An 11,141-nucleotide genomic window follows, 5' to 3' on the forward strand; every position below is an offset into this window, starting at 1 on the left:
CTTTGCCATCATTTTTTTTAAAAAAAAAACTTCTCACTGTGATCTAAATCAAACTTTTTTAGCATTATAGCTGCTTCTTCTTTATTTTATAGAATCATGGATTTTCCAGGACACTTCGAGCAAGTCTTTCAGCAGCTAAACTACCAGAGGCTTCATGGCCAACTTTGTGACTGTGTCATTGTGGTGGGAAACAGACATTTCAAAGCCCATCGCTCTGTTCTGGCAGCGTGTAGCACACACTTCCGAGCTCTCTTTACTGTAGCAGAGGGTGATCAAACTATGAACATGATTCAGCTGGACAGTGAAGTGGTGACAGCAGAAGCTTTTGCTGCCCTGCTTGATATGATGTACACTTCTACACTAATGCTTGGGGAGAGCAATGTAATGGATGTCTTGCTGGCTGCTTCTCACCTACATTTGAACTCTGTTGTTAAAGCGTGTAAACACTACCTTACTACCAGGACACTACCAATGTCTCCACCTAGTGATAGAGTTCAGGAGCAAAATGCACGCATCCAAAGATCTTTCATGCTTCAGCAGCTTGGGCTGAGCATTGTGAGCTCTGTGTTAAATTCCACTCAGAGCACAGAGGAACAACTAAATACCACGAGCTCATCGATTAGAAGTAACATAGAACAGCGTACTACCTTTCCTATCTGGCGTCTCCACAAGCGTAAACAGTCTTCTGATGTTCAGGCCAGACAGCGAATCAGACCTACCATAGATGAGTCCATTTCAGATGTTACTCCAGAGAGCGGGCAGTCAGTAGTTCATTCACAAGAAGATTTTTCTTCATCAGATTCACTGAAGAGTGTGGACAATTCTAAAGCTGATGCTGTTACTGATAAACAAGCAGATAATACTATTATGTTTGATCAGTCTTTTGGTGCTCAAGAAGATGCTCAAGTGCCCAGCCAGTCAGACAACAGTGGAGGAAACATTTCACAGATATCCATCTCATCTCAGGTAATACAAGTGGAAACCAGTTTTGATCAGGTAGCTACTTCTGAAAAAAACAACTTCCCATGCAAAAATCCAGAGGTCAGTCTAACTGAAAAAGAACACATGGTGGGGGTGGTTAAATCTGAGCCTTTGAGTTCCCCAGAGCCTCAAGATGAAGCGAGCGATGTCACTTCTCAAGCAGAAGGCAGTGAGCCTGTTGAAGTGGAAGGAGGAGTGGTGAGCGCAGAGAAGATAGAACTGAGTCCTGAAAGCAGTGATCGTAGCTTTTCTGACCCACAGTCTAGTACTGATAGGGTGGGAGACGTCCATATGATGGAAGTGTCAAATAACCTGGAACACAGGTCCACTTTCAGTATCTCAAATTTTCTGAATAAAAGCAGAGGTGGTAACTTTGGTGCAAGTCAAAATAGCAATGATAACATTCCGAATACAACAAGGGACTGCAGAACGGATGGTGATGCCTCTTACCTATTGAGTCCAGAGTCTGGGCCTGCTAGTAGTCATTCCTCTGTTACAGTTTGTCATGTAGAGAGTCCATTCGGTGAGCCTGCAGACTCTCATTTTGTTAGACCAATGCAGGATGCAATAGCTCTTCCATGTGTACAGACTTCCGGGTACAGGGCTGCAGAACAATTTGGTATGGATTTTCCAAGGTCAGGCTTGGGCCTGCACTCTTCATCAAGGACAGTGATGGGATCTGTAAGAGGCGGAGCTAGTAGCTTTCCTGGCTATCGTCGCATAGCCCCCAAAATGCCTGTTGTGACCACTGTCAGGAGCTCCCAGCTACAAGATAACACTTCCAGTTCCCAGCTGTTAATCAATGGGACCACTTCTTTTGAAAATGGACATCCTTCACAACCTGGTCCACCACAGTTGACAAGGGCATCTGCAGATGTTCTTTCAAAATGTAAGAAGGCCTTATCTGAACATAATGTCTTGGTTGTTGAAGGTGCTCGTAAATATGCCTGTAAGATCTGCTGCAAGACTTTTTTGACCCTAACAGACTGTAAGAAGCACATTCGTGTGCATACAGGAGAAAAGCCTTATGCCTGTTTAAAGTGTGGCAAACGGTTCAGCCAGTCCAGCCATCTATATAAGCATTCCAAAACAACCTGCCTGAGGTGGCAGAGCAGCAATCTACCTAGCACTTTGCTTTAATCTCCCCCACTCCCTAGCCCCATGGGAATGCTAATACAAACTTTTAAGACTGGAGTATTTCAGGAACACTAATGTTCTTTTGTACAAGGCTGAAGGTTAAGAAGCTGCCCCTGAAGATTACTGAATGCTTGCATGTGATTGTGCTGCATTCGCAAAATCTTCGTTCTGTAAATTGGTGATAATGCCATATTTACCTCACAGGGGTGTTGTGAGACTTAAACAACTGTAAATTAACTGCTTTGAGATCTTCAGAAGGAGGCACTGTAGACAGGTTAATAGTTATTGTTAAATACATGGCGGTCTTGGACTCACAGGGATGTCGTCCCTAAAACCAAGTAGTTCCACTGTAGGGCAGAGAGGTGGGGGTTGAGCGAGAATGTAGTTAACTCCTAATTATGTTGGAGTAGCCTGTTTCAAGGATGAAAAACTGAAGGGCAAATTTATTTTTTTTTGAGGAGGGGATTTTGTAAAATTCTGAAAACATTTAAATAAATGACCCATTACATAAGTTGGTAAGTTGTGTATGAACAGTAATGCAATAATAACTAATACAGATTTCATATTCTGAAAAGAAAACCAACCTTGAATGTACCTGTCTGCCATAAAATGCTTTAAAATGTTAATTATGAAAGTAGTTTTGGGGTTCTGAATGTATTTTTGGCTGTTTTGCAGCAAAGGACAGTGTGTAATGAAGGTACTTAAAATAAGTCCACAAGTAACTTCTAGACTGTTAGATGTGTCTATAAATACTTTGAATACAGAAATATCTGGTTGTTTCACCTTTTTTTTCTATAAAAACTTGTATTGAGTAATGAGTGAAATACTGTTTCTTGTTTGTGCTATTCTTAGCAATATTTTAACCAACTTATATTTCATATGTTTAAATTTCATAGGCATGGAATCCTGAAATGAGCTTGTCTATACCTACTTTGTTTTTTTAAAATGAGATGATTTGTGGTGGCTCTTTTTACTGGGTAAGGTAGTTTCTTACTCCAGATGCAGATAGATAGTCAATCTGATTCACATTATTGTGTAAGCATACTTTCGTTTCCTCATTTTATCTTTAGGCTTTAATTTCTTCCTACATATACTTACTGTCCTTCCTAAGAGGAAGGATTCCTGAGATTGTTCCTCAGATCAATGTCAGGAATGAGCCTCACTTGCCATATTTATGGATGTCTCTATATAAAACATGGCTATCAACACCAATCCTTCAGTTTAGAGTAGTATCATAAATGTACTTTTTCAAGTAAATAAAATTCTAGCATTAATGTCACTAAAAATATAGCATTATATACGTTGTAAAGCAGAAGTTTAGTGATCTTTATTCTTCAGGTGAATCATATAGATTGTGTTTTAATTTCCTCTTCTTAGAAACCACTGTTACTAATAATGTTTGCAGGGTTTTTGGTTTTGTTTTTTGTTAAAGATGCCCATGAACTAACTACTGCCTTTCAACATATTGGGTTTCTAAATAAATTTTGGAGTACTTATACTGATAAATGTTACTCTGCTATGTGGGAGTTGGGTCAGTGCTTCAGCATGTCAGTTCTACCTAGAACAGACAGATATTTAACATTTTCTATATCTAAGTCACATAGCAGTTGCTGCTTTTAATATAAAAACGTGCTTGCGAACTTCCCCTCTTTGTTCTGTATAGCAAATATATCCTGTGTGATGCTATTGACCAATTTTGAAGAACTTGTGCTATCTGATAGACAGGTTAGCCTTCTGAATGATCTTGGATTTATACTTAAGTATAAAGAATTCTCAGTGCTGTAACTAATTTTAACTGGATGAACAATACAAAGTATTGAAGCATCAAAATAAAATGTGCATTGTCAGACCAAAGGAAATATGGAACTCTCTCTACATGTCTTTATATGAAACAGTAGTTCACTAATAAAGAAATACAGCTTCATCTCCTCTAACCACACTTCTCCATGTTGGAAAAACTGCCTAATGCCTAATGTCTGTCAATACTTTATTTGCAGCTTGAGCATCCAAGGTAAATAAGAATGTGGAACTACGGTGAATGGCATGATTAAATCCTTTTGTATGTTAAAATCTCACTATAGGTTTTATTTAATGGTCACATTTCTGGATCTTTATTTTTTAAGCATTAAAGAAATTTGTCATACTTACAGAAAGCAGTAGGAAAGAGCACATTTTGTTTGATAATCATATTGATATCAGGGTCTAATGACATTGAGCCTAGGTCAGTCTCATTGGATCAACAATAAGATACAGTATTTTCTACTTAATTATTTTGCTCATGTGTTGCCTTATTAGTGACATCCTACCTATTTTTTTCCATCTTCCTTGCCTTTTTAGTGTTTCCCTTAAAATTAGTTTTATCTGTATTTTCTATCTGCTTTCATATGCTACATTGCACCTGAAACCCTACCATGTTTCACTGTACTTTTTGACTAGCCAGAGGTTGTAAGGGAGGACTTAATTTAAAAAAATATATTATTTTTTTTTGTGCAAGTAGCAATTTTTAATTTTCATCATTCATTGATTCTAATGTTCCTGGAGGTGCACATTGAAAACCCAGGAACTTGTGTCTGACTGCTCTTGCTTTCTTGGTCTTTCACTATCATAGATTCACAGAGCATTTGGGTTGGAAGGGACCTCAGGAGGTCTCTAGTCCAACATGCTTCTCAAAACAGGGTCAGCTATGAGGTCAGACCAAGTTGCTCAGGCTTTGTGCAGTCAGGGTTTGAAAACCTCCAAGAACAGAACTCCCACAACCTCTCTTGGCCCCTATTCCACTGCTTGACCTCATAGTATCCTCATATTGAAAAAGTTTTTCCTCATATCCAGTTTGAACTTATCTTGTTTCAACTTTATGCCTGTTGTTTCTCATCCTCCCACTCTGTACCACTGTGAAGAGCCTGGCTCCATCTTCTTGTTGATCTCCTTGTATGTATTGGAAGGCTGTTACTAGGTCCCCCAAAGCCTTTTTTTCTCCAAGCTGAACAAGCCCATTTCTCTCAGCCTCTCCTTATGGGGCATTTGCTCTGGCTCCCTGCACTTGGTGGCTGTACTGTGTCTGGCTGGGATGGAGTTAACTTTCTTCATAGCAGCCCATATGGTGTCGTGCTTTGCATTTGTGTCTCAAACAGTATTGCTAATATGCCAATGTTTTGGCTATTGCTAAACAAGTGCTTTCAGGGTGGATGTTTGGCTGATGGCCAGGGTCAACCCACTCCAGTGACCTTCCACTGAATTTGCTCCATTTTGTTGATCTCTTTCCTATATTAGGGGCCCAAAACTGGATGCAATATTCTAGATGCGGTCTAATGAGTGCCAAGTAAAGGGAGATGACTACTTCCCTGGATCTATTGGCTATGTTCCTGTTAATACAGCTGTTAGCTGCCTTTGCCATCTGGGCATACCTGTTTACAACAGAGCTGCTTCCCAGCCAGTCTGTCCCCAGCCTGTAGAGTTGCAAGGGGGCAGAGTTTGGCATTTGTCCTTGTTGAGTTTTATAAGGTTCTTCCTTTTGGCCCATTCCTCCAGCCTGTCTTGGCCTCTCTGAATGGCAGCCCTGCCCTAGCATATCAACTGATGCGCTAATTTGGTGTCATTTATAAACTTGATGAGAATGCACTCTATCACCTCCTCCAGGTCATCAAAGGTATTAAACAGGAAAGTTCCTGAGATAGATACACCCTTGCAGTACCTGACTTGTAACCAGCCTCCAGGTAAAGTAAGACCTGTTAACCACTACCCTCTAAGCCAAACCATCCAGCCAGTTTTTTACTCATCTAGGTGTGATTTACTCTTGGTAAATCCATGTTGACTGTCCTTAATCACTGTAGTGATCCTGACCAGGAGATCATTGTACATTGAGGAATTAATGATCCACATAACAGTTAACCTGAGGAGGCCAGGCCTGTGCTGTGCTGCACATACGGTGTAGACTTCAGGCCTGTGTTTGTGCTGCACAACTTCCTTGGTTGCAGGGCAAACTTAACCAGCTAACTGTAACAGAGCTCCCACTTGATACCAGCAATTATGCCAGATGTGTGGCCTTGCCTTTATCTAACAGTGCAGCAAGAAGTTCTCATGTGAACATCCTTTGTGAATAGAGTTGTCTTCTTGTAAGGAAATTATATAATAGCACAGGTGACCAAAATGGAGGAACCTCACTCCACGGACAGAATCTGCACAGCATGCCATGGAAAAATCCATCTGGGGCCTGTCTGATGCTGCACAAATGCAGAGTTCCCAGCGTATGAAGGGACATAAGATTTATTCGCTATCTATATTCCTCTTCTTATTCTGTCTAATTAAACCAGCTATTTTATTAAGCCATTTGTTGTTGGGCCTTTCTTACTGAGATCCATAAAGAACCCGGCACTGCCTCACTCACTCACTCACTTTTTCTCCGCCCCCTGTCCCCCCCAGTGCAGAACAGTCACCTTTTTCTCCTTCATGTGCCCAGAAACACGTTCTAAGAAAAATCAGTTCATGATTTTCCCAGGGACTACAGTTAGACTAACTGGCCTGTGATTCCCTGGTTCATCTTTTTGGCCTTTTTTGAAGATGGATGCAACATTTGTCCTTTTTCAGTCATCAAGGACCTCCCCTGATCTCCACAACCTTTCCAAGATGATAGAGAGCAGCCTCACAGTGACATCAGTCAGCTCTCTCAGCACCCTTGGATGCATCCCATCTGGTTCCATGGATTTGTATGGGTTGAGATTTCTCAAGAGGTTCCTGATTCATGGGATAGTCCACATGACTGGAATGCTGTCATGGATGGCTATGTAGAAGAAGCAGGGCAACCCTGTCTTTACAACCCTGGACTTCAGGAGAGCTGACTTTGGCCTCTTCAAAGACCTGCTTGGAGGAATCCCATGGACTGAGGCCCTAGAAGGAAGGGGAGTGCAAGAGAGCTGGTTAATATTTAAGCACCACTTCCTCCAAGCTCAAGATCGGTGCATCCCTAGGAGCAAGAAATCAGGCAAAGGAGGCAGGAAACCTGCATGAGCAGGGAACTTCTGGAAAAACTCAAATGGAAGAAGGAAGTTTACAGAAGGTGGAAAAAGGGGCTGGCCCCTTGGGAGAAGTATAGGAGAGCTGTCAGAGTATGCAGGGATGCAACAAGGAAGGCTAAGGCCCACTTGGAATTAAACCAGGCAAGGGATGTCAAGGACAACAAGAAGGGCTTCTTCAAGTACATCAGCAGTAAAAGGAAGACTAGGGAAAATGTGGGCCTGCTGCTGAATGAGGTGGGTGCCCTGGTGACGGAGGATGCAGAGAAGGCGGAGTTACTGAATGCCGCCTTTGCTTCAGTCTTTACTGTTAAGGCTGTCCCTCAGGAATCCCAGACCCTGGAGGTAGGAGAGAGAGCCTGGAGAAAGGAAGACTCTCCCTCGATCAGGGAGGATTGGGTTAGAGATCATTTGGGCGAACTCGACACCCATAAATCCATGGGCCCTGATGGGATGCACCCATGAGTGCTGAGGGAGCTGGCAAATGTTACTGCTCCATCATCTTTGAAAGGACATGGAGAAAAGGATAGGTGCCTGAGGAATGGAGGAAAGCTGATGTCATGCCAGTCTTCAAAAAGGTCAAGAAGCAGGACTCGGGAAACTACAAGCCGTTCAGCCTCACCTCCATCCCTGGAAAGGTGATGGAACAGCTCATCCTGGATGTCATCTCTAAGCATGTAGAGGAAAAGAAGGTTATCGGGAGGGGTCAACATGGATTCAACAAGGGGAATCATGCTTGACCAATCTGATAGCCTTCTATGATGGAATGACTGGCTGAGTGGATGAGGGGAGAGCAATGGACGTTGTCTACCTTGACTTTAGCAAGGCTTTTGACACAGTCTTATAGGGAAGCTTAGGAAGTGTGGGTTAGATGAGTGGACAGCGAGGTGGATTGAAAACTGTCTGAATGGCAGAGTTCAGAGGGTTGTGATCAGTGGTGCAGAGTCTAGTTGGAGGCCTGTAACTAGCGGTGTTCCCCAGGGGTCAGTACTGGGTCCAGTCTTGTTCAACATATTCATCGACGACCTGGATGAGGGGACAGAGTGCATCCTCAGCAAGTTTGCTGATGACACAAAACTGGGAGGAGTGGCTGACACAGTGGAAGGCTGTGCCGCCATACAGAGAGACCTGGACAGGCTGGAGAGTTGGGCAGAGTGGAACTTAATGAAGTTCAACAAGGGCAAGTGTAGGGTGCTGCACCTGGGGAGGAATAACCCCATACACTGGTACAGGTTAGGGGTTGACCTGCTGGAAAGCAGCTCTGCAGAGAGGCACACGGGAGTGCTGGTGGACAAGTTGACCATGAGGCAGCAATGTGCCCTTGTGGCCAAGACGACCAATGGCATCCTGGGGTGCATTAAAAAGAGCATGGCCAGCAGGTCAAGGGAGGTCATCCTCCCCCTCTACTCTGCCCTGGTGAGGCCGCACCGGGAGTACTGTGTCCAGTTCTGGGCTCCCCGGTTCAATGAGGACAGGGAACTGCTGGAGAGAGTCCAGCGGAGGGCTACAAAGATGATCAAGGGACTGGAGCACCTCTCTGATGAGGAAAGGCTGAGAGACCTGGGTCCATTTAGCCTGGAGAAGACTGAGGGGGGATCTTATCAATGCTTATAAATATCTAAAGGATGGGTGTCAAGGGGATGGGGGACAGACTCTTTTCAGTGGTGCTCAGCAACAGGACAAGGGGCATGGGCACAAGCTGAAACACAGGAAGTTCCACCTAAACATGAGGAGGAACTTCTTTACTTTGAGGGTGGCAGAGCACTGGAACAGGCTGCCCAGAGAGGTTGTGGAGTCTCCGTCTCTGGAGATATTCCGAACTCGCCTGGATGCATTCCTGTGCAACCTGCTCTAGGTGACCCTGCTCTGGCACGGGGGTTGGACTAGATGATCTCCGAAGGTTCCTTCCAACTCCTACCATTCTGTGATTCTGTGATTTGACTCTCATCCGCTACTGGCGGAGTTGTTCTCCTTGAACCCTGTCTTTATGTACAGAGTCCTGGAAGACCTTGTTGATAAAGACAAAGGCGGCAGTGAGTACCTCAGCCTTGTCTGTTTCTGCTATCACTAAATTACCTACCCCGCTCATTTTCCTTACTCAGCCTTTTACTATTAATCTATCAATAGAAGCTGCTCTTGTTGCCCCTGAATCCATTGCAGGTGTCAACTCTATGAAGCATTATTTCAGAAAGATATCACCATGTAAATAATCCATACTGCAAAATAAATACTGCAAAATAAATACTGCATTTCCAAGCCTTATAATTTTCACAAAGCTATCACTGTTGGGTTTTTTTGTTTCGAAGACTTACTTTTTGAGCATTACAGTGAGATGTCATGTGAAGATGTCGGTATGTTTAATAATACACATTTCATACAAAAATAAATACTACATTTTTGTGCTCTTATGTCTGATTTTATTTACTTGCTTACGTTGTCCTGTTTTTTTGTTGTTGATATCTTGCAGTGGATTATTGGTTGAACAAGTTCTGGTTGTGTGTTCAGTAAGCAGGTTGCATGTGTTATGCAGTCACTTGTCAGTGGAAATTAATCTTGTTCAACTGTGAACACACAATTGTGTTTTGAGGTTTTTTTTTAACCAAATTAAACAAAGTACACAGTACTGCCCATGCGAGCCTCCTGCCTTACACTGTTTGGTTTTTTTTTTCCAACTACAAGGACAGAGAGTACTTGATCAACATACAAATGGACAGTAGTTGAGCCATTATAAAGTCTTACAGGGTTGTGTTATCCCATCAACATTTTGTGATCCAATTTGAACCAGCAGAGTGAGATTGCAGCAGTTGTATATTGTGAAAATTTGCATAAAGTTAGAACATATTTTCTGTTCTCTGCCAATTATGTCTGCAGATGACCACTGTATGTCACTCAGATTAATCAGTTGTATAAATTAATTTGACTAACAGGCTATGTGGGCCACTTTAGAAGTGATCACCTACTATTTATACTAGCCTTTAAAGGAATATTGTTTTTTATCTAAAACTAATCACAAAGAGCTCTTTTATAATAACAGTGCTGTTCCTTTAGGATATATTCTTTATATGAAGTAATTATTAGGGTCATTATTGCAATAATAGTAATATCACCAGTGAGAGAGGGAGACCCGTTGCGTGAAAAGGGGCTAAGCGGTTTTGGCAGAAAATAAACCCCCTTGCGTTCTAACACTCCTCACCGAGGTGGGAGGCCAGGTGCGGCTAGGTTTAAATTCTGAGTGATGCCCAATTCAGCACTATCAGTCCAATCGCGTTTAATATGTATTAAACTGTTACGATTTGGATACACTAATAGTGGACTGCACCTTCAGTCTAGTCGTGCTCCTGAACTAGCACGGCCACTCTCCAGTCTTTGGTCGCATTCAGTGAGAAACCAAAACGACTAGCTACTTAAACAGCGCAGTTTATTTAAACAACAGGTATATAGGTTCTTAGGGTTGCCGGTGATAAATACACTGTCTGCAAAGCACGTGCAAATGAAAGTATTGTTACATATACAAAACGCGCGACAAAGTTATAAACGATACAGCCTGGCTCTAAATGTAGAAAAGAGATTCTCTAGAGAAATTTCTAAGTTTCCCGAGGAAGCACTCGGTATAATCTAAGTCTTACCCAAAGGCGTCCCTATGGGGGGGAAGAGAGGCTCAGCCCGTCGACTGATCCCAGAAGTCAGTGATGGAATTCTTTGAGATGGTGCCTTCCCTGGGTATCCCCCCTCTCTTGGGCTATTTTTATACTATTTATCTTCAAGGTGGCGTTTGAGTGACTTTAGTCATACATACTTTTATCATGATTGGTGTAAATTTCTCTCACTTCACAATTAAAGGTATAGTTTACGAGAAATTCAGGGCGCAGACTCAAGAAGGAGTGGTCGCACCTTGGAGGCAGGTAGCCTTCGGGATGGAGGTGTGTTTTGGTATTATAATGACATTATAATGAGCAAAGTTCGCACAGAGGACAGCATTTCATCAAAATTTGACAAAATGTTGGCTCCGAGTAT

General features: G+C 42.6%; 1 protein-coding gene across 4 annotated transcripts in view; it reads left to right on the top strand.

The window, feature by feature from the left end:
• LOC141735527 (zinc finger and BTB domain-containing protein 5-like) overlaps positions 1-9,535 on the top strand; it is a 44,754-nt gene extending 35,219 nt beyond the window's left edge. For all 4 annotated transcript variants that reach the window (XM_074568484.1, XM_074568487.1, XM_074568486.1 and 1 more), the window contains one exon: positions 93-9,535. In XM_074568484.1, coding sequence (XP_074424585.1) covers positions 93-2,121 — 2,029 coding nt within the window. In that variant the 3' untranslated portion in view covers positions 2,122-9,535. The remainder of the gene's footprint in view (positions 1-92) is intronic.
• The last annotated feature ends 1,606 nt before the right edge of the window (positions 9,536-11,141 follow it).

The sequence above is a fragment of the Larus michahellis genome, chromosome W, assembly GCF_964199755.1.
Source record: "Larus michahellis chromosome W, bLarMic1.1, whole genome shotgun sequence".
Lineage (NCBI taxonomy): Eukaryota > Metazoa > Chordata > Aves > Charadriiformes > Laridae > Larus > Larus michahellis.